This window comes from Acomys russatus, chromosome 19 (genome assembly GCF_903995435.1).
Source record: "Acomys russatus chromosome 19, mAcoRus1.1, whole genome shotgun sequence".
In the NCBI taxonomy this organism is placed as follows: domain Eukaryota; kingdom Metazoa; phylum Chordata; class Mammalia; order Rodentia; family Muridae; genus Acomys; species Acomys russatus.
Genome location: NC_067155.1, coordinates 11926337 through 11948109, shown reverse-complemented (window position 1 = coordinate 11948109; position 21773 = coordinate 11926337). Strand labels below are relative to the sequence as shown.

The window sequence follows — 21773 nt, the reverse complement described above, 5'->3', positions numbered from 1 at the left end:
TAGCTGCGAACAGCTGAGATTGACAGCTCTGCCTATGGCCCCTCCTTCTGCAGTGATTGACATCTCTGTCTATCCTCGCTTGTTCTTCAGTGTTCCTTGTAACTTAATGCTGTGCTCAATTAAATTGTGAGATCTGAAACTTCCCACCCAGACAACAGGACAGAAGCAATAAGACATCTCCTTTGTTCTGGGAATCGGTCCAGGACTCCCAGGGAGAGATGCTCAGGGATTTGGTCCTGAGATGAAGGCTGCTGTCTGAAGAGGTTCTGTTTCCCCCCTCCATTCCTGTCATGGATGAAAGTGACTCCCTTCCCTCAGCCTCCTCCCAGGCAGCAGCACCTTCCAGGACCACAGAGACCCTGTGTCCCCTCCGCTCTCAGTGCCTGCCTCCATCCCTCCCCCTCCCCTTTCTCTCTTTATGTCTCAGTCCTCCAGGCCACACAGTGAGTAGCAAGGCTGAGCAGTGTCCCCTGCCTGAGAGAACAGCAGCTCATCCCGGGATGCCCTCTGCCGCGTCCAGGCCTGAGTCAGTGGGTACCAGGGAGGGCAGCACAAGCCTCTCTACATCAGCTCTGTGGTGCAGAAACTGAGCAGGACATCCTGGGGTCCTAACCAGCAGTTCGCACACAGCAGGCAGGTGACAGAGATGTCTCCCAAGGCTAGGAAGTGAGTAACTAGACCGTGATCAATCATTGAGGAGACTAATCTATGATCACTGGGGTCAGCTCCCTTCCAGGACAGGTGTCCCATCAGGAGGATGACTTCCTGTGTGTGCAGTGGCCTGATTCCTGGAAAGAGGGCCTGGGTTCCTTCTTTCTGTGGAAGGCTTCACAGAGACTTTGAGCCCCCTGTGCTGCAGGGCGGTGCCTGGGTCTCTGCTGGAAGGCCTCACTGGGCTGAGATGCTGTGCAGCAGGCTGAGGGCACCTAGCATGCCCCCGGGTCAGACCCCAGCACCCCATCATCCAGGAGGCTGCTCCTCCCTGTCATCCTAGCAGTGGGGAACTGGAGGCAGGAAGGCCAGCAGCCCAAGGTCATCCTCCGCTGCACAGGATGCCAGGCCAGAGTGGGACACAGGGTAGCCTGTCTCCAGCAACCAACAGGAAGGGATAAATATTGTGGTCAGGAGCATTCGAAAGCACTGAAGTTTTTTCTAATTTTTATTTTATTGAGACAGAGTTTCAGTATGAAAACAAGGCTGGCCTTGAACTCGGAAATCTGCCTCCCTTTACCTCCCAAGTGCTGGGATTAAAGGCCTGTGCCACTATGCCTGGCTTTTTTTGGTTCTTTATGCAAACTAGACAGAGTAAGCTAGACAGTTGTTGGGACCAATAAAGAGAAACTTACTGTAAATACTACCATTTAGTTTTCAGACTCTGTTTAATCATAGGAGCAATCTAAGTTCAAGTCCCCAGGCCCCAGGGGAGCTGGAGACTTCCCAATAGCCCAACAGTTTCTGCTGTAAGGTGACAGTTGTCTGAGTCCAGGAATCCCAGGGACACCTTGTAAGAAGTCAGTTGTCTAAGTTCAGCCATTTACAAGAAAACTTCTCTATCTGGTGCTTGAGCTATGTTGGATGTAGTCATAGCCCATGGCGTCTGGTGTGTTGACTGGGAAATCCAAGCAGTGCACCAAGGTCTCTGTCTGTAATCCTTATTTGTTGACTTCATTTTGAAGTCCAAAACCTTTTAAGGGAAACCTGTCTTCTGTTCTCTGGTTGTTGCCTGTCTGGGATCCAAGTAGTTACAAAAGAGATTATATTGTCTGTCCCCCTTGACAGGCTGAAATGCTAAGTCACAAATAAATGCCCTCGGGGGGGGGGGGGGAAGGTGTTGTTTTTATGCCATTCATTCAGGAATTGTGGAGAGCCCCCGAGGACCGCACCCTAAGATGGCGCCTGGCACGTTGCCAGAGCTGCCTCTGTAGAAAACAAACATGTCCTTATTTGGAGATAGCCCGCTGCCTGCAGTAGTTCCGCATTCGTGGACCTATGAGGATACGAGACGTGGTGTGATTTGATTGGATGATGGTGTGCTTTATTAGCGTGTGACGGGTGTGGTTCGGGGGGAGTTGCTTGCATGAAGAGCTTGAATAAACTGCTTGGAGAAGAACTGGTGGTCGCGTCCAAAATACTTTAACAAAAATAAGACAAAACCTGTTACACAGAGAGGAACAAGGGAAACGGCTGATAACTGGTTCCAGAATCTCTTTGATTGGTCCCCTTGAGTAACCACCTTGCTCACCTCCTTAACAGAACCACTGTCTCTCCTTTTCCTCCGGATCCTCATAGGGCCTTGCATTCTCGATGCTTTATTTTATTCATTCAAGAATTAACTCAATTATGCTCATGGTCCTAAGAACCCAATACACTCCCTTTTACTTAGAAACACTCAGCTGGGCGTGGTGGCACACGCCTTTAATCCCAGCACTCGGGAGGCAGAGGCAGATGGATCGCTGTGAGTTTGAGGCCAGCCTGGTCTACAGAGTGAGTCTAGGACAGCCAAAGCTACACAGAGAAACCTTGTCTCAAAAAATACGAAAAACAAACAAAAAAGAAGAAGAAGAAGAAGAAGAAGAAGAAGAAGAAGAAGAAAGAAACAGACACTCAAGGATTTGCATAAGAAAGGGAAGGATATTGGGAACAAGCTAAAAACTCTGTATAACAATATAAATAATGAGTTCTTTTTTCTGTTCCCTCTCTAGCTTCCAATAATGACACAGAGACTATTAGATTTATTAATAAGCTTTAAAATGTCACCAGGCAGATATTGATTACTCAAACCTGTCTATGCTGGTCTCATGTCTCATGTCACTTGCCATCTTAGCCTTGGCTGTTTCTGCTCCATCCTTGTTCTCATGGAAAAGTCGTTATGGTGACCTCCTCTTCCTCCCTCCCTTTTCTTCTCTCACCTCTAACAGAGACCCCACCCACCCACTGGGATCAGAAGTCCTGCTTCCTCTCCTCTCTGTCCAGCTATAGGCTGATCAGTTCCTTTACTCACCAATCAGAGATGATGAAGAGCAATTTTTATACAACATTGACATAGGAGATGCTTCATAGAAATGATGATGCCCAGGCCCAGAAAACAACCAGGTTCTGGGGCACAGAATCCAGCATCTGAATACACAGTGCACAAGACTATCCCCTGTTGATAGACTATCTTGTGTATTGTATAGATGCATTGTCTGTCAGTTAAAAAAATATGGCCTATAGGATAGGTAGATTAGAAGTTGGGACATCCGGCAGACAGAAAGGATTCTGGGATAGAGCCAGGCATGGAGAGGTGTGCCCAGGAAGATGTGAGGAGGACAGACACATGGTACCTGAGCACAGGTAACCAGCCACATGGCAGAATGTAAATTAGAAGAAATAGGTTATATTAAGTTTTGAACTCCTCAGAGAAGAACCTAGCTATGTGGCCTAAGTATTTGTAAATATATTTTGAGCCTCATGAATCTTTATTCTGGGAGCAAAAACTGTGCAACAATCCCCCAACAAGAAAATTGTTCTAGAGCCAGGTGTGGTGGTGCATGCCTTTAATCCCAGCACTTGGAAGAAAGAGGCAGGAGGATCAAAGTGAGTTGAAGGCCACCCTGAGCTACAAAGCAAGTCCAGGACAGCCAAGATAACACAGAGAAATCCTGTCTCAAAAAACTTAAAAAAAGAAAGAAAGAAAGAAAGAAAGAAAGAAAGAAAGAAAGAAAGAAAGAAAGGGATGCGGTGGGGGGTGCACTGGAGAGATGGTTCAGAGGTTGAGAGCACTGGCTGCTCTTCCAGAGGTCCTGAGTTCAATTCCCAGCTACCACATGGTGGCTCACGACCATCTATAACGGGATCTGATGCCCTCTTCTGGCCTGCAGGTGTACATGCAGATAGAACACTCATATATATATATATATATAATAAATAAATAAATCTAAAAAATCTAAAAAAAAAAACAAAAACAAAAACAAAAAAAACAAAACAAGGGCTGGAGAGATGGCTCAGAGGTTAAGAGCACTGACTGCTCCTCCAGAGGTCCTGAGTTCAATTCCCAGCAACCACATGGTGGCTCACAGCCATCTATACTGTGATCTGGTGTCCTCTTCTGGCCTGCAGGTGTATATGCAGACAGAGCACTGTATACATAATAATAAATAAATAAATCTTTAAAAAAACAACAACAACAAAAAAAAAACAAAAAACAAACTAAAAAAAAAAAAAAAGAAAGTTCTAAGTGCTGCCATTTTGTTTTCAGGCTTCATTTAATCATAGAAGAAACTCAGTTCAAGGTCCCAGGCCCCAGGGGAGCTGGAGACTTCACAATACCTGAACAGTTGTTATAAGGAAACAGTTGTCTGAGTCCGGCCATCTCAAGGATAACTTTTCCACTTGCTGGCAGGATCAAAGAAGTTCATGTTCCCAGGCCCATGGACCAACTCATATTCTGATTGGTGGAAAAAAGTCAATAACTTGGCCTGAATGTTTGTGGTTAAGAAGCTTAAATATTTGTGATATTCTGGCACAGGGTTGCATCTCAGCTCCTGAGTCCTGAGATTAATCAGTAGCAACTTGATGACAATAACTTTTTGTCATCTGTGTTCACCTGGTGTTTGAGTTTTGTTAGATCTAAGTGGAGCCCATTAACAAGTGACCTTAGAGATTTTATAGGTCACGGCTACACAGCTAGTAAGAAGCATCTTTGATATGCAACCACACTTATTTTGATTTTCATTTTTGTTTTTTGTGTTTTGAGGGAGAGTGTCTTTCTGTAGCCTTGGCTATCCTAGAACTAGCTCTGTGGCCAGGCTGTCTTCAATCACAAAATCCACCTGCCTCTGCCTCCCAAGTGCTGTGATTACAGGCATGCACTGCTCACCTGTATACGCTTAGCTTTGTTTGCATATAGTCTCTGCACTTAGGAGGCTGAAGCAAGGGGACTCTTATGTTGGGAACCAGTGTAATAAGAATATATAATGACTTCCAAAGTTACTAGGCTCAACCAACAGTAAATAGTAAATGTGAATTAATATACGTGAATGAAAAATTAACTCAGTGGTTAAGCAAAGAGATATTGGGGATTAAATCTCTCTCCTTTAAAAAAAAAAGATTTATTTATTTATTTTATGTATAATGTCCTGCCTGCATGTACACCTGCATGCCAGAAGAGGGCACCACATCTCATTACAGATGGTTGTAAGCCACCATGTGGTTGCTGGGAGTTGAACTCAGGACTTTTGGAAGAGCAGCCAGTGCTCTTAATCACTGAGCCATGTCTTCAGCCCTTGGGATTAAATCTCATGGCAGCCTAAAAATAAAGTCCTTGTCCACTCACTAACTGCTGTCCTTTCAGACTCTGTCTTTGGATGTCCATCATGCTGAGTCAGATGTCCCCTTCTAGTCTCCTACAGAGCCCTGGCCACACTGACAGGAAAGCCTGTCTCTTACTTTTCTCGTGACCTAAGGGCAGGGCCAGGACTCAGAGTCACCATCAATATCCCTATGACAGATCAGACACAAGAGAGGGCGTCAGAAAGTTCTCCGAGGGGGGGGGGGGCGGGGACGGGTGTTGTTTGTTTGGGGGGTAAAAAGTGCCGCATTTTCTGGTGTTATAAGATGACCCCCAACTTCAGCTGTAACTTTTCCAGTTAAAATATAGTTTGGAACACACTTGCTGTGTAAGACTACCCCTCACTCAGGAGGCAAAGGCAGGCAGATGGCTGTGAGTTCGAGGCCAGCCTGGTCTACAAAGGGAGTCCAGGACAGCCAAGGCTAAACAGAGAAACTCTGTCTCAGAAAACCAAACACACACACACACACACAAAAAAAAAAAAAAAAAAAAACTACTCCTCTTCCAACGCACACCCTGTGCAGCAGACTCAGGGTTTGCAAACTCTATATTTTAACTGGGAAAGTTAGAGATAAACTTGGGGGTCATCTTATACACCAGAATACAGTGTCTTTGGCCAGGCCATTCTTCCTCAGCTACACATTCCAGTGCTTATTGTAAGGCCCCAAAGAAACTTAGGACCAAGGCTAGCTGTGGTGCCTATTTACATGCCAGGCCCCGGGGATCCAGGGACTGGTTCCTCTCAGCACTCCTCAGCCTCACCCCTGTCCTAAACCTCTCCAGTCCCTGACCTCTGCTTCCCTTCCCCACCCTAACCTCACAGCTATATCCATCATGCGCCCCAGGACAAGTCAAGGTGCAGCTGACAGATCATCACACAGGAAGAAGTGGGGGCTGCTGGCTTGAACCTCCAGAATTCCCAGTGTGACCCTGGAGGCTTGAATAGCTAGAAGTCACACCAACCGGAGCCTGAAGGACAGGTGAGGCTTGAGGTCTGGATGTCAATCAGAGCAATGCATAAGCTGTAAAAAAAAAAAAAAAAAAAATCCTACTGGGACTCTAGATGAGAGAAGCATGGGAGAATAGCAAAGTAGAAGGATCCAGAGGGTCCTAGAAACCTACAAGTAGAACATTATGATAGGCAGATTTGGGCCTAGGGGTCCCGCTCAAACTGCGGCACCAGCCAAGGACAATACAGGCCATAAACGTCAAACCCCTACCCAGATCTAGCCAATGGACAGGACATTCTCCACAGTTGAGTGGAGAGTGGGGTATGACTTTCACATGTACTCTGGTGCCTCATATTTGACCATGTCCCCTGGATAGGGAGGCCTGGTGGCACTCAGAGGAAGGATATCAGGCTACCAAGAAGAGACTTGATACCCTATGAGCATATACAGGGGGAGGAGGTCCCCCTCAGTCACAGTCATAGGGGAGAGGGGAGGGGAGTAAGGGGAAAATGGGAGGGAGGGAGGAATGGGAGGAATGGGAGATGTAACAAGAATAAATTAATAAAATAAAACTTGAAAAAATAGTTCAAAGAGAGAGAAAATTAAAACTAATAAAACCACAATAATTTTGCAGAGAGAGTTGGAATACTGGGGCATTTTCTCTCTCCTATGTCCCGGTGGTGATAACAGTGGGTTTGGAGGAAAAGAGCTGCCCAAAGGCCCCAGACAGTCAGGGCTCACATCCTGACCAAGTACAAAAAGCTGATGCAGAGAAACGTGGATGTCACTCCAGAACTTCAGAGGTAAAGGAAGCAGCAAACGTTCAGGCTGTGGAGACCCAGGGCAATCAAAATGGTGGGATTAAAATGGGGTCTGTGAGGATGGAAGAAAAAGATGACATCTAGTCATGGCTTCTCTTAAGATCTGAGAACCTTCAACCTTTATTTATAAAGTAAGAATTTTTTGTATCTATTTAAAAAAATAAATCTTGGGGCTGGAGAGATGGTTCAGTGGTTAGAGCACTGAGTGCTCTTCTAGAGGACCCGGGGTCAGCTCCCAGCCACCCACATGGCAGCTCACAGCTGTCTGTAACTCCAAGTCCTGACATCCTCACACAGATATACATACAGGCTAAACGCCAATGCACATAAAATTAAACTAAATAAGTTATTTTTTAAAAATGAATCTGAAAGCCAGGCGTGGTGGCGCATGCCTTTAATCCCAGCACTCGGGAAGCAGAGGCAGGTGGATCACTGTGAGTTCGAGGCCAGCCTGGTCTACAAAGCAGGTCCAGTACAGCCAAGGCTACACAGAGAGACTCTGTCTCGAAAAAGCAAAAAGAAAAAAGAAAAAAGTAAATCTTAAAGAATGAGTGTTTGAGACAGGTGTGGTAGGGGAGGAGATGGCAGGGAAGGGACTGTTCAGTCCACAGAAAAAGGAGGAGATGACGCAGGACATGGCCTCAAGCAGAGACCCTTCCCACAGCCCATGTGACTCTGAGAGATGGCCCTGGGGCTAAGGACAGTAGAAATAAAAAAGGGAGGGACCAGCAAGGTTGACATCAGGACAGCACCCTTGGGAGCAGAGACCATGGAGCGCCCTTCTCTGCTTCTCTGCAAAGGGCTCCTGCTCACAGGTGAGACAGACCGGTCCTGGAGTGCTGTGGGGAGGGCACTGTGACAGGAAGGGACCCTCAGCCTGAGGTGAGAGCACACAGGAGGGACAGGGGCTGCTCCCCTGGGTGCTCTCAGGAAACAAGAGGTGCTAAGAGGGGAGGAAAAGCCAGAACTTTCTCTATTTAAAGTGTGTCGCCATTGACCACAGGGAACATGGCTGTGCCCTGGCCGCTGGGGTCCTGACAGGGGAGGCCATGGTAATGGGGGTGTGCTCCCCTCTATAGATTTGCCAGGGGACCCTACACAAAAGACGCAAACGTCCTGGGTCAGGTCCAGGCTCTTGCGTTTGTGCCTATCACGGGCTCTGGAATGGGCTGAGGACCTTGATGCTGAGCTGTGGGATGAGCTTTGAGTTTCCAGGGAGGAGCTCACAGAGGGAGGGAGTGCAGGGCACAGCGCTGTGCTGGAGGAGACCCTGGTGGGCTGGGGCTTTGGAAAGAGAAGAGGGAGGACAGGCAGTGGAGGGGGAGGGATGATAGAGAAGAGCCTGGGACTCTCCAGGGGGCCATGGGAGCCTCCTCTGTGTGAGGAGGAGGAGGGGGAGGAGGAAGAGGAGGGAGAGGAGGGGAGAGAGGGGGGCTGACTTAGGGCAGAGAGGAAGTGTTGGACTAAGGAGGAGAGGGCATCTTCCTGGGAAGTGAGGTGCCACACAGGACACAGAGACCGATCCTTGAGGCCCAGGATGCGTGCTAGAGAAGATGGGGGTGGTGGGCTTGGGAGGGGGAGAGGGGGCTATCACTGTGGGAAAGTGAAGAACCCAGGGGGAGGCATGGAGGAAGGGTGCCTTAGGTGACCTGAGTGGGTGAGCAGGGCATGTACCTTAGCTCACGTGTTCTTAGTTGACTGTCACTCTCAGGAATCAGGACACCTAGGAAGGAGACAGCCTTAGAAACTAGAGCAGGCTGTTCCATTCCTCATGCAGCCTCAGGGAGCCCGTGGTCTTCTGGAAGGGCATCTGTGGGAGATAGGGAGGTAACTAGAGTCTGAAACCACACACACACACACACACACACACACACACACACACACACTCGCGCGCACATGCCGGGGGAGGACAAAGATGCACATCGTGTGAGTGGAGGGACTTGGCTACTGACTCATCTGCCTTCTACAGAGTAGACAAGTGTGAGGAAAGCAGGGAACAGATGCCCTCCATCCTCCTCATCCCACGGTCCTCCTCTCTAACCTCTCCTCCTCAGGCTTTATCTCCTGAACGCAAATTCTATAGCCCAGGAACATGTCACAGGCTTGGTTTAAGACAAAGGCTAACCACAGAGCTCCCTTGATGTGTTAAGATCCCCGGTGTAAAGGATGCTCTCCCTCAGCTGGTTACACTCTCCTGCTCTGGACACCGTGGGCCCAGTACTAATGCTGATTCCATCTCTCTTTCCAGCCTCACTGTTAACCTGCTGGAGCTCACCCGCCCCAGCGATCCTAACATCTACAGATTTGCGGTTCTCTGTGGCGGAAGGGGCCAGGGTTCTTCTCCACGTCCCTAACCAGGAAAAGAACCTCTTCTCCTTTTCCTGGTACAAAGGGAAAGATGTGCATGAAAATTTTACAATTGTGCATTACGAAAAGGCCAAAGACGTCTTTAAACTTGGACGTAAAGTCAGCGGCAGAGAAGAAATTTATAAGGATGGATCCATGATTCTCGGGCCCGTCACAAAGGAAGACATGGGGATCTACACCCTAGAAACCTTTAAAACACAAAATCAATATGAAATAACATATATCCATCTTCAAGTGTACAGTAAGTGGCTCTCTGGGACCTGTGGGTCCTTGGTGATCATTCTCTTAGCATGCAGGAGTGTCAGGGCAACCCTGAGCCTGCCTCTCCTCTGCTGTGTCCCCTCACTGGGGTCTGAGCATTTAGTGCAGGATGCTCATGAGGGAGTTAACTGCAGTAGGTCAAAGTCCATCAGCGACTCCATCCTGCAGAGAACAGGACCTGGGCGGGTAACTCAAGGAAGGGTGTCGGACTCTACCGAGACCTTCGGAGCATGGCCCCGACAGACCTTGAGGGACTCAGGCAGGCATGGATGAGCAAAACATGGGATCCCCACACAGATGTGAGCAGCAGGAAGTTCTGGCTCCAGACCTTGTCCCAGATTCCACTCCACGTGACCCTGGGGACCCAGGGCTGGAACTGGACTTCCTGTTAGGGCTGACAGGAAACAAGGCTTTATTGGCTTGTATAAGCAGTCAGCTCACTGCCATGGCAGCCACTTGTAAGCTGGGTCCCCTGGGAATCATCTTCTGCTAAGACTCGCCATGGAGAGCAGAGGTGGATGGGTGCCCAGGCAATCAGCCAGATGTTCTCATACATTATGGGTCCAGCTCAGGGAAGGCAGGGTTTCTCTGCGTAGCCTTAGCTGTCCTGGAATCACTCTGTAGACCAGGCTGGCCTCGAACTCACAGCAATCCACCTTCCTCTGCCTCCCAAGTGCTGAGATTAAAGGCATGTGCCACCACCGCCCAGCTTAGAATATATATATATATATATGTGTGTGTGTGTGTGTGTGTGTGTGTGTACGTATGTGTGTGTGTGTGTGTGTGTATGGTGTTAGTGGGGTTTTTTTGAGACAGGGTTTCTCTGTGTAGCCTTGGCTGTCTGGACTCACTTTGTGGACCAGGCTGGCCTCGAACTCACAGTGATCCACCTGCCTCTGTCTCCCAAGTGCTGGGATTAAAGGTGTGCATCACCACGCCCGGCTTCAGCCCGGGGAAATCTTATAGTGAGGGAAATGGTAATAGACTGCTCTGATTTGGACAGCTCCCCTACCCCAAGGTCAGGTCCTTGTTCATATTTCAAGTTAAATCACAGACTTGGCGATGGTATTTCACCGTGTGCCCTATTATAAGGAGACCCAGGAATCTGTGGATGAATGAGGGTCAACCCAGGCCATGAGTGGCAAGCACAAGATGCGGGCTGCACCCTCAGGCCAGAATTCCCTCATGAAAAGGCCTTCTTATTAGGTGCCTATGGAGCAGAGAGGGGCTGGCTGAGGTCTCTGAAGATGAATCACTCATTTGGTCTCTTCTGTTTACCCACAGAGATCGTGACAAAGCCTTACCTGCAGATCAACTACACTAAAGTGAACAGACGGAACTCCGCTATCCTCACCTGTGTGTCGCCTGACACTGGAGTGGACATCGATTGGCTCTTCAATTACAAGCCCCTGAATGTCACCGAGAGGGTCACACTGTCCCCTGATCAGCGCACCCTCACCATATCTCCTGTCTGGAAGGTGGATATAGGAATCTATCACTGTGAGGTCTCCAACGCCATAAGTTCCAGGAAGACTAACCCACTGGTCCTGGTGATCGCTTATGGCACAAAGAACTGAGGTGTTTATGACACTGCGTGGGGGGTGGTGGTGGCAAAGGGTATAAAAATTATAGGCAGAGAATTCTCCCTGCAGACACAGAGACAGCCAGCGTGGTGGCATACCCTACATAAAACACAGGTCAGGAGGAACAAGAGGACAAGGCCTGCCCAGTTACACGTGTGACAGTGATTTTTTTTTTAACATATACATTTATTTTATTACACATGAGTAAAAATAAACTACATACAGCAGGAAGAACCATGAGACAATCCTGAGTTATATAAATGTTACATTCATAGTGATTTGGCTATTTGTATTTGTCAAACTTGAAGTAAACATCTTTCCTATCTTGTTGGGTCTAAATTTCTGAATGAAATTCAGTATCTATCATATCTCATCTCTATTAACTTAAATCATTTATCTTGATCTAAAAAAGATCTTATCTGCTAGCCAACTAAACTTGATTGTAAGACTAAACTATCTGGTCTTCAACCCCCCTCAGAAAATTGAAAAGGAATAAAACTTAAATGCCTGAGTGAACCGGTAGTGCAAGTTAGCAGCTTCCAAAGTGAAAAAATGACTGACACAGTTTAACTGCCTGAACAGTCACTCAATATTATAATGCTGGAGCGTCATCTTCAGCCTTCTGGCCCAATATCTCTGCCAGACATATTCACAAGGCAGGAACTATTTAGGACTTGCTTACTCTGTCTTGGCAGAGTTTGGCCATCGACTCTGCCTGCATCTAAGCTTCCCCATTTTTAGGCAGAATTCTGTCTGTGGCAGAAACAAGGGCATTTTGCCCAGTGGCTGGCTTGCCACATTTGAAGCCAACTCCATAAGGAGGTTCTTTGATGCTCATCATCTTCTTTGAGGTCGGCTGGGTGTTGCCAGGAGTTAACTTGTCTTGTTGTCAAAGAGTCTTTAGAATAATAAAAACAGACTAGTATTTGACATGTCCATGATTTACATCAATGTACAAAAGACTATACCAATGACTTAGAAATAACCTCCTTTGTGAGTAACATTAAGGCCTTGAGTTAAGGAGTAGGTTCAATCATCCACCTTTTGTTCTATCCTCCTTCTATCCTTTTGTTCTATCCTCCCTCTATATTTCTATATCCCCCTTTCTTTTCAGCTCCTATCTCCTTACCTACAAAAAGAAAGATAAAGGAAAAGAGAGACATCCCTGAGTTCACCCTAGTTTTTTCTCGGTACAAAACCAATAATAACTTATAACCACCTCCCTATGAAAACAAGCATTGGTAGACCAAGAGAGCAAACAGAAACCTACCCACCCCCCCTTAGAGGAAGTGGGATGTTGTTCTCTTAAGACTTCTTCAGGCTGATTTCGGGTGAATAATACCTTAGAAGGGGTGGAAAAAAAATTAGGGAAAATGGTTAAGCAAGCCAGGGATTGCATTTGTGGTCCAGTTTCTAAATGTTGAGAGATTCCAGGCTTAAGAGCAATGCTGGACCAATTGGGATCAGAAGTTTCCTACAACGCTGTCTGGGAAGCTGTCCAATTCTGATGGGTAACAGCAACAGATGTCTGGGGCTGGAGTAAGGAGGATGCAGGATGTCTGTGTCCAGCATGCTGAGAGGAATGAATTCTGCCTACATTCACGTCTGTGTGAGGGTGTCAGATACCCTGGAATTGGAGTTGCTGATAGTTGTGAGCTGCCATATGGTAGCTGGGAATTGAACCTGGGTCCTCTGTAAGAGCAGCCAGTGCGCTTAACTGCTGAGCCATCTCTCCAGCCAAACTTGGGCACTTTTACTGGCCAGACTCTAATTCTCTTCTGGATGACCTGGGTCCTGTGACATCTATCCTGCGTCCTAACACTGTGGCTGCCCTGGAAAAAGCACATCTAGGAAAAGTGGTGAACACCTTGTGAACTGGGGAAGTCAGAGATGGTGCCATCCTGGGACCAGACTCAGAAGGAAGCTAATGTGAGACCTCATCGTGGGCCACACCCTCACCACCCAACCCCCTTGACCTGCTATGTCTTTCAGCTAGAAGTCACAAAAGCTTTGATCACTGTCTTTCTGGCCCACCAAAGTCATTGCTTAAAGATAGATTTTATCTTATTATTATTTTTTAAAGATTTATTTATTATTGTGTGTACAGTGCTCTGCCTGCGTGTACAGAGCTACCATGTGGTTGCTGGGAATCGAACTCAGGTCCTCTGGAAGAGCAGCCAGTGCTCTTAACCTCTGAGCCATCTTGTTCTTGGAGTCAGACTTCTGCTGGGTGAGCTTAGGCGCTGTCAGGGCTCGGTACTGCTGGCTGCCCCTGCTGGTCAGAGAGGTTCAAAGCCTGGCGTGAAAAGGTGCAGGCGTGGGAAGGGCACCCATGTTCACAGCCAGCTTGCTCAGGTATGAAGTTCAGCTGGCCTGGGAAGCACAGACAGGTGGTCACCCCGCTCTTGGTGGCTGACACCAGGTGGTTGAGATCTCCATAGGTGGGCGTGGTCGGCTTGAGGGTGCGGAAACAGATGTCGTACAGGGACTCCACCACGGGTTTCAGAGACTTTGGATGAGGGCATGATGCTGAAGGTGTCGGGTGATGCAGTCCGGTCACTCTTCTCTGATCTTGCTGATGAGCAGGGTCCCCATGCCTGAGCCAGTGCTCCCATTCGTCCCCTGCCCACTGAGTGCGGTCAGCTGGAAGCCCTGGAGATAGTCACAGCTTTCGGATTTCTTTCTTACCACATCTGGGACGGAGTCCACCGGCTCAGCACCCTCTGTGTAGTAGCCCTTTGCCCAGCTATTTCCTGCACCACTCTGGCGGAACACGAAGTTGTCTGGTCTGAAGTTCTGCCCAAGTGGTCCAGACCTGACTGAGTCCATTGTGCCTGGCTCCAGGTCCACCAAGATGGCCAGAGGTACATTTTTATTACCAGTAGCTTTGTTGTAATATACATTGATTCTTGCCCGATGCAAATCGCTGTCACCATGGTAACTTCCAGTGGGGTCGATACCATGCTCATTACTGATGACTTCCCAGACTTGGGCACCGGATCAGGTTGCCGTACTCGCCCGCATGGATGTGCTCGAGCTCTCACGTGGTGCCTCCTTAGCTTCTCGCTGGCTTGGATCTGTGTCATTGGGTCTGGCTATCCTCCCCTTCCACACCCACTGCTGGGCCACCTGGAACTTACTCCAGAACCGATGGGCTGAGCCTCTTCACCTATTTCTTAACCCAGCTATCACACAAATAATTGAGACTCTTTTATAATACAAGGCTTCACAACACAATCTGAGTTTTTAAGTCTGTGCTTAACCTTCTATACTAACGGTGGGTGTGGTGGCGCACACCTTTAATCCCAGCACTCTGGAGGTAGAAGCAGGTGGATCATTGTCAGTTCCAGGCCAGCCTGCTCTACAAAGAGAGTCCAGGACAGCCAAGGCTACACAGAGGAAACCCTGTCTCCAAACAAAAACAAAACAAAACAAAAAAACCTTCTATGCTACTTTCTCTTACTCCTAGAAAACATTCCAGCGATACTTGCACTTTGTTTCTTTGTTACTTTGCACAGGGTTTCCAGAGGTCCTGAGTTCAATGCCCAGCAACCACTTGGTGCCTCACAACCATCTTTAATAAGATCTAGTGCCCTCTGCTGGCATGCAGGTGTATATGTAGACAGAGTGCTCATACACATAAAATAAATAAATCTTTTTAAAAAAAAGAAAGAAAAGAAAAGAAAAAGAAAGATTAATGAACACGAGCCCAGAAGTAAGCCAGTAAGCACAGTCCCTCCGTGGACTGGCTCTGCTTCAGTTCCTGCCTCCTGGGTTCTTCCTTGCTCTCCCGTCCCTGGATGGCGGACTGTATATGGTTCCTGGAAGGTACAGGTAGCAAAAGGCATGGGACGGGGATGCAACACGTTCCACGGTCCTGTGGCTCTGGGAGGGGCTCCCATGATCACGTGTGAAGGAATAAGATTAGCACAGGAGCCAGGCAGTGGTGGCTCACGCCTTGAATCCCAGCACTCAGGAGGCAGAGGCAGGTGGATGGCTGTGAGTTCGAGGCCAGCCTGGTCTACAAAGTGAGCCCAGGACAGCCAAGGCTACACAGAGAGACCTTGTCTCAGGAAAGAAAGAAAGAAAAAAAAAGATTAGCACAGGTGGGATGCAGGGCTGCAGCTGAGGCAAGCAGGCACAGAGGCCATGGCGCCCCCTTCTCTCTTTTTCCTCAAGGGGCTCCTGCTCACAGTGGCTGAGGAAGGGACCTCAGAAGGGAAGAGGCCCTGAGAGGAGACTCATTTTCTGCCTGAATCTTGAGGGGAGAGTGAAGGGGCCCTCCCCCAGGGACCTCAACACCCTCCCCCAAAGACCCCAGTTTGCTTGACTTAGACCCCATGACGGGCTTCAGGTTTTCACTCTGCCTATCTAGGCCAAGTTTCTAACAATTCCTGGAAAAACCACAAGTTATGGACAGCTCATGGGCAGCTAATCAGCTTATAGAACAAAATGACCGGATACCATGTTTTTTATTACGTCATGGCCTTGGTAAAGAACACAGCTGGCCCCATCCAATCATATTAAAGGCCAACTCCTGAGTAAGAGCCCAAAACTTCAGTGACGCAAAAAGTCCCCAGTAACCAAACAAACAGCCAATCCTGAATGCCCTCGTACACTCTGACCCAATTCTGACCAAATTCTGTCACAGATTCCTCCAACTGTCTATAGATTGAGCCTGCACGCTCATTCTGGGGTCGCCCTGTAGAGGAGAGAGGTGATCCTAGCACGCTAGAATAAAAACACTCTTTGTTTTTGCATACTGCCTTGGGGGGTCTTTCTTCAGCAGATCACCTAGACCCTAACAAGAGGACACAGGGAGGGACAAGAGGACACAGGGAGGGACAGAAGTTGCGCAGCTGGAAGTTTCAGGGAACAGGACGCACTAAGGGCTAAGGGCGGGGGAAGCCAGATTACACTTTATTCAAAGTGAGTCACCATCACCTGCTGTGTTCTCCCTGTGTGTTGATGGCTGGGGTCCAGACAAGGGTCACTGTGGTCATAGCGGGTACTTCCTGCCAGAGATTGGTGGACGTAGGGTCCACATGAGGACTGCAGGTGGAGGGTGCAGGCTCTGTGGATCCGGGCCAGTCAAGGGTGTGGAAGGGGGACTCAAGACCTTGATGCTGGGCTGGAGAGATGGCCCAGTGGTTAAGAGCACCGCCTGCTCTTCCAAAGGTCCTGAGTTCAATTCCCAGCAACCACATGGTGGCTCACAGCCATCTATAATGTAACCTGATTCCCTCTACTGGCCTACAAGCAGACAACACTGTATACATAATAACAAATAAATCTTAAAAAAAAAAAAGACCTTGATGCTGCACTTAGGGTCTCTAGGCAAGAGGGCACTGTGGGAAGAATGACAGCAGAAAGGAATGTATTTGTGGGAGATGCCAGACGAATGGGGATTGTTTAAAACCATATGTGAAATAGGACATTGGAGGGATAAAGCAAAAACTGTAAAATCAAAGTCCCTCAAAACAACAACAACAACAAAACAAAGTCCCTCAATGTGCCATTGACTACCTCAAAATCGGTGGATTCAGTGCGGTTAGCTAATAGTTATTGGCAATTAAAAATACTTAAAAGGGGGGGCTGGAGAGATGGCTCAGAGGTTAAGGGCACTGACTGCTCCTCCAGAGCTCCTGAGTTCTATTCCCAGCAACCACATGGTGGCTCACAACTATCTGTAATGTAATCTGATGCCCTCTTCTGGCCTGCAGGTGTACCTGCAGGCAGAGCACTGTATACATGGTAATAAATAAATAAAGTTTTAAAAAAATTTAAAAGGCTGGGTGGTAGTGGCACATGCCTTTAATCCCAGCACTTTGGAGGCTGAGACAGGCGGATTCCTGAGTTCTAGGCCAGCCAGCCTGGTCTACAGAGTGAATTCCAGGTCAGCTAAGATTACACAGAGAAATCCTGTCTCAAAAAGCAAAGCAAAACAAAACAAAACAAAAACAACAGAATGAAAAGATTAAGCCTGGTTTGGCTTGAGTCCAGGTCCCTAAAGCTTAGGGGACTTCCCCCAAGCAGCTGCTGATGACAAAGTAGAGCTATGCTTCTGTCCCCTTGGGACTGGCATTCCTCGGGGCCTGGGCTGGTCCATCTTTATGCACTGATGCTTATAACTGAAGGATCACACTGGGCAAAAGAAAAAACTAACAGGAAACGGTGTTGAGTTTACTTACATACTGCAGAGTAAAACAGATAGTTCCCAATATCTGCAAGCCTGTAAATACAGGAGAATCATACAGTCAGTCTAGATTGCTTTGACCATATCTTGTACAAATCTTTAGGGTCCTCTATGGACAACGTTGTGCTATCTGCAGAAACGCTTTCTGGCCTTGGAATAGCTGACACACATCACATGTACGTATCACATGTATGACACATGTATCGTACAGCTTTGCTACCCACGGAGTTTTTGTTGTTGTTATTCTGAAGCATGGATAGCAGAGTCCCAAATTTCACTTCTAGTTTTATTAATATTAACCCATTTCCTTATGAAGTTAATCTAGTTAAAAGAGGTCAGTATTAATCACTTGTCAAAACCAAACTAAAAAGTGGAACTGCCCTTTCTTTCTTTCTTTCTTTCTTTTTCTTTCTTTCCTTTTTGTTTTTGTTTTTGCTCTTGAGACAGGGTTTTTCTGTGTAGCCTTGGCTGTCCTGGATTCGCTTTGTAGACCAGGCTGGCCTCGAACTCACAGAGATCTGCCTGTCTCTGCTTCCCAAGTGCTGAGATTACAGGCATGCGCCACCACCCGGCTGGAACTGACTCTGGATACTGTTAATTATTTATCTTCACTCTCTGTCTTTATTGCCTCCTTCCAGTGGCTTTGTGTCATGGGCTGGTGAGTCTTGGGTTTTCTTTGTTTTCTTTTGGAATTGCCAGGGTCTCCTGTTCTTGCTTTTTTTTTTTTTTTTTTTTTTGGTTTTTCTGAGACAGGGTTTCTTTGTGTAGCCTTGGCTGTCCTGGACTCGCTTTGGAAACCAGGCTGGCCTCGAACTCACAGCGATCCGCCTGCCTCTGCCTCCCGAGTGCTGGGATTAAAGGCGTGCGCCACCAAGCCCGGCCCTCATGTTCTTGCTTTAAGGGCTTAACATAAGAATCAAGGGCCCCTTGGACAAAAATCCGCACGCGACTTATTAAGTTGCTTTCTGTTTGTTTGTTTGTTTGTTAACCCCACTCTAACCCTCAGTTATTCCTCCAAAAGTGGAAATGATAGAATCCTTTTGACAGAAGCAAAAACCACTCACAGTGTTCCCCCAGCTTCAGGCGCAAAGGCCTGCGTGAGGGTAGAGAGCAGTCACAGTGTCTGTTTTGGAGACGTGATTCAGCCGATGTCCTGCCTCAGGCAGGTCCTGCTCAGCCGGGAGATCTGGCCTCACTGACTAATCCCTCCTTTCCCTATGTTTTCAGAGGGGATCTCTACTTCCAAGAGCTAGTGATCTCATAGCTCTTCATAGTCTTCCTAATTATAAAAAAAAGTTGTCTGAGACAGCCCCGTAGAGAACCCAGGCTAGGCAGGCCTGAGGGAAGCACGGTTCTAGGAGTCACCCAATGCCTTCCCTCCGGCCTCTATTACAGACGTGGCCACTCTTCCTTCGGGAGAATTCCTTAACTTCCCAGAATTCCTTAACTTCCGGATGACCTGGGTGCTATGGCTTCATTGTTTCTCCTTGCCAGGAGCGTGTCATTGAGAATCACTTCTGTGCCTTAAAAGGGGGTGGGGGGAACCCAACACTGTGAATTGGGGGTACTCAGTAGCGCCCCGCCCACCGGGCTCCTCTGATACTAACCCAGCGGGTCTGGACCCTGAGGGAAGCTAATCCCTCCACCCACCCCTCTGTCTGCTGCCCCGTTCAGCTAGAAGTCCCAAAGCCTTACTCGGTTTTGCATCAGTCATCGCTCTAATACAGATTCTAACTCTTCCGGGGAAGTCTGAAGGTCTCTGATCTCTCTCTCTCTCTCTCTCTCTCTCTCTCTCTCTCTCTCTCTCTCTCTCTCTCTCTCTCTCTCTCTCTCTCCCCCTCCCTCCCTCCCTCCCTCCCTCTCTCTCTCTCTCTCTCTCTCTCTCCCCTCTCTCCAAGTTACCATGACAACATCCCGGGCCTCCTACGCGCTAGACGGAAAAGCCACCGCATCCTTCCTGCGGTACCTTACTAACGTGTGGATCTTGAGCTTAGCCATGAAGAAAGATACGTTCAAACTGGGAGTTATTAAACAAAAACAAAACAGCCAGCAGATGCACTTCAGCAAGATGTGGGGGTAGCATCCGGCACCCCCCACAATGGGAAGGCAGTGCTGGCAGGGCAGCCTAGGCTGTATAGGGAATGCAAGAAGAGCTTGCACTACAGGATCATCTCTTCCAAACCCAACAAAATGAAGCTGAGTGTGGTGGCCGTAGTTCAACTCTGTCACTCAGGAGCTAAAGGCAGGTGGATCACTGTGTGTTCCATGCCAGTCGGTGCTACAAAATTCGCCATTCTCACATTAAACAGTAACAATAACCAAAATGAAATAAATTTTAAAAATCAAACACAGGCCAGGCAGTAGTAACACGCACCTTTAATTCCAGCACTCAGGAGGTGGAGGCAGGCCAATCTCTAAGTTCAAGGCCAGCCTGGTCTACAGAGTTAGTTCTGGGACAGCCGGGGCTACTCAAAGAAACCTTGTCTCCAAACACCAAACACACACACACACACACACACACACACACACACACACACACACACACACACAATCTGCCCCAAACTAACAAAAACCAGCAAAGTAAAAGAACCCCTACACTGTACACTGCCCCCCTCCCAGTATTAGGTGGGTGTGCCTCAACCCAGCTTCGGCCTCAGGACAGCCTGCCCTTTGACCTGGGATGCCTTGAGTAAAGATCCAAGTCACAGAGGGGCTCTTCCATGACATCTTCTACTTTGTCACCTGATCCAGGCCACTCACTGTCCTTGAAGCTTGCCTGGGTCAGCACGGGCCTCTGTTACAATGTCTGACTGTGACAGCTTCCAGAGAGCAAAGACCTGCCAGTGTGCGGAGAACGGACAACAGCTGCAAGGCAGAGCAGACAGCAGAATGGGTTTGCATTCCCTTACGGCTCCAGTCTACTCCAGCAGACCTCCCTCGGCACCTTTGTAGGTTCCTGTTCCTGGTGCTGTGGTAAAACACGGAGATCTGGTTCCGGTTCAGAGGCAGAGTCCATGGCAGTGGTGCAGCCACGGTTTCAGGACCTCAAAGCAGCTGCTCACATCACACCCACAGTCCGCAGTGCTCCGTGAATTCTCTTTATAGTCCAGGGAGTCCTGGCTGGGATGGTGCCACCCACACGGGAAGATGGGTCTTGTCACAGGTGCTAAGTGATTGAGCTAATATCGCCAGACATCCTAGGCCCTCACAGATGTGCCTGGGGCCTGTCACCCAGAAGATTCTAGACTCTTTTCAATGGACAACATTGACCATGGATGATGACCTAGTATTAATACATGTGGATGACTGAAAGTCACCCATGCTTGCGTTAGCTTCCAAAACAATTAAATTACAATTAGCGAGTGGGGTCTGAACCTCATCTCTTTGAACAAATGTCCCAGCGATTGCAAGGTGTTGACATTTTTTTTTTTTTACTAGATTTCTGTGTTCTGGATCCCTCTTCAGTTTTTGGAATCAAGCACAGGGGCTTGCCTGAAGTGGCAACACACCTGTTTAGTGCCCGAGCTCAGCACCAGCAGGCACATTTGTCTAAGTCCAAGGTCGGCTTGGTCTCCACTGCAAATTCAATGCCGGCCAGAGCTACACAGTGAGACCCTGTCAGAAGAAGAAAAAGAAAGGTGCCCTAGAGATGGCACAGTAGTTAAGAGCATGTGGCTGTTCTTCCAGAAGACCTAGGGTTTGATTCCCAGCAGCACACAACAGCTGACAACCCTCTGTAACTCTAGCTCCTGTGTTCCTGATGTCCTCACTTGGCCTGCATTTACACCGTGCATGCAAGGCTTGCATTTAGGTAAAATACCCATACACACAAAATAAAAACATAATAATATGTTTTTGTTTTTTTAGGTCTTTCAAGACAGGGTTTCTCTGTGTAACAGTCCTGGCTATCCTGGACTCACTTTTGTAGACCAGGCTGGCCTCGAACTCACAGCGATCTGCCTGCCTCTGCCTCCCAAGACACTCACCACCACGCCCGGCTAATAATATGTTTTGAAAATAGAAAAGAAGCTGGTGGTGGTGGCATATGCCTTTAGTCCCAGCACTCTGGAGGCAGAGACAGGTGGATCACTGTGAGGTCAAGGCCAGCCTGGTCTACAGAGGGAGCTCCAGAACTGTCAGGGGCTACACAGAGACTCCCTGCCTGGAAAACCAAAAACAAAACAAAAGACAACAGAGCAAGACATGCACGATGTAAACCTTGGCAGCTGCCTGGAAAGGGAGGGGGCGAAGAGGAAGAGAGGAGCC

General features: G+C 48.2%; 1 protein-coding gene and 1 pseudogene across 1 annotated transcript; one reads left to right on the top strand and one right to left on the bottom strand.

Annotated features, from left to right (window-relative positions):
• Positions 1 to 7860: 7860 nt before the first annotated feature.
• Positions 7861 to 11305, top strand: LOC127203192 (carcinoembryonic antigen-related cell adhesion molecule 15-like). Its single transcript, XM_051161988.1, has 3 exons — positions 7861 to 7915; positions 9349 to 9708; positions 11013 to 11305. The coding sequence occupies exons 1-3, from the start codon at positions 7870 to 7872 to the stop codon at positions 11303 to 11305; spliced, it is 699 nt and encodes a 232-aa protein (XP_051017945.1). The 5' UTR covers positions 7861 to 7869.
• Positions 11306 to 13299: 1994 nt separating this feature from the next.
• LOC127203191 (tubulin beta-2 chain-like) lies at positions 13300 to 19221 on the bottom strand (annotated as a pseudogene).
• Positions 19222 to 21773: the final 2552 nt, after the last annotated feature.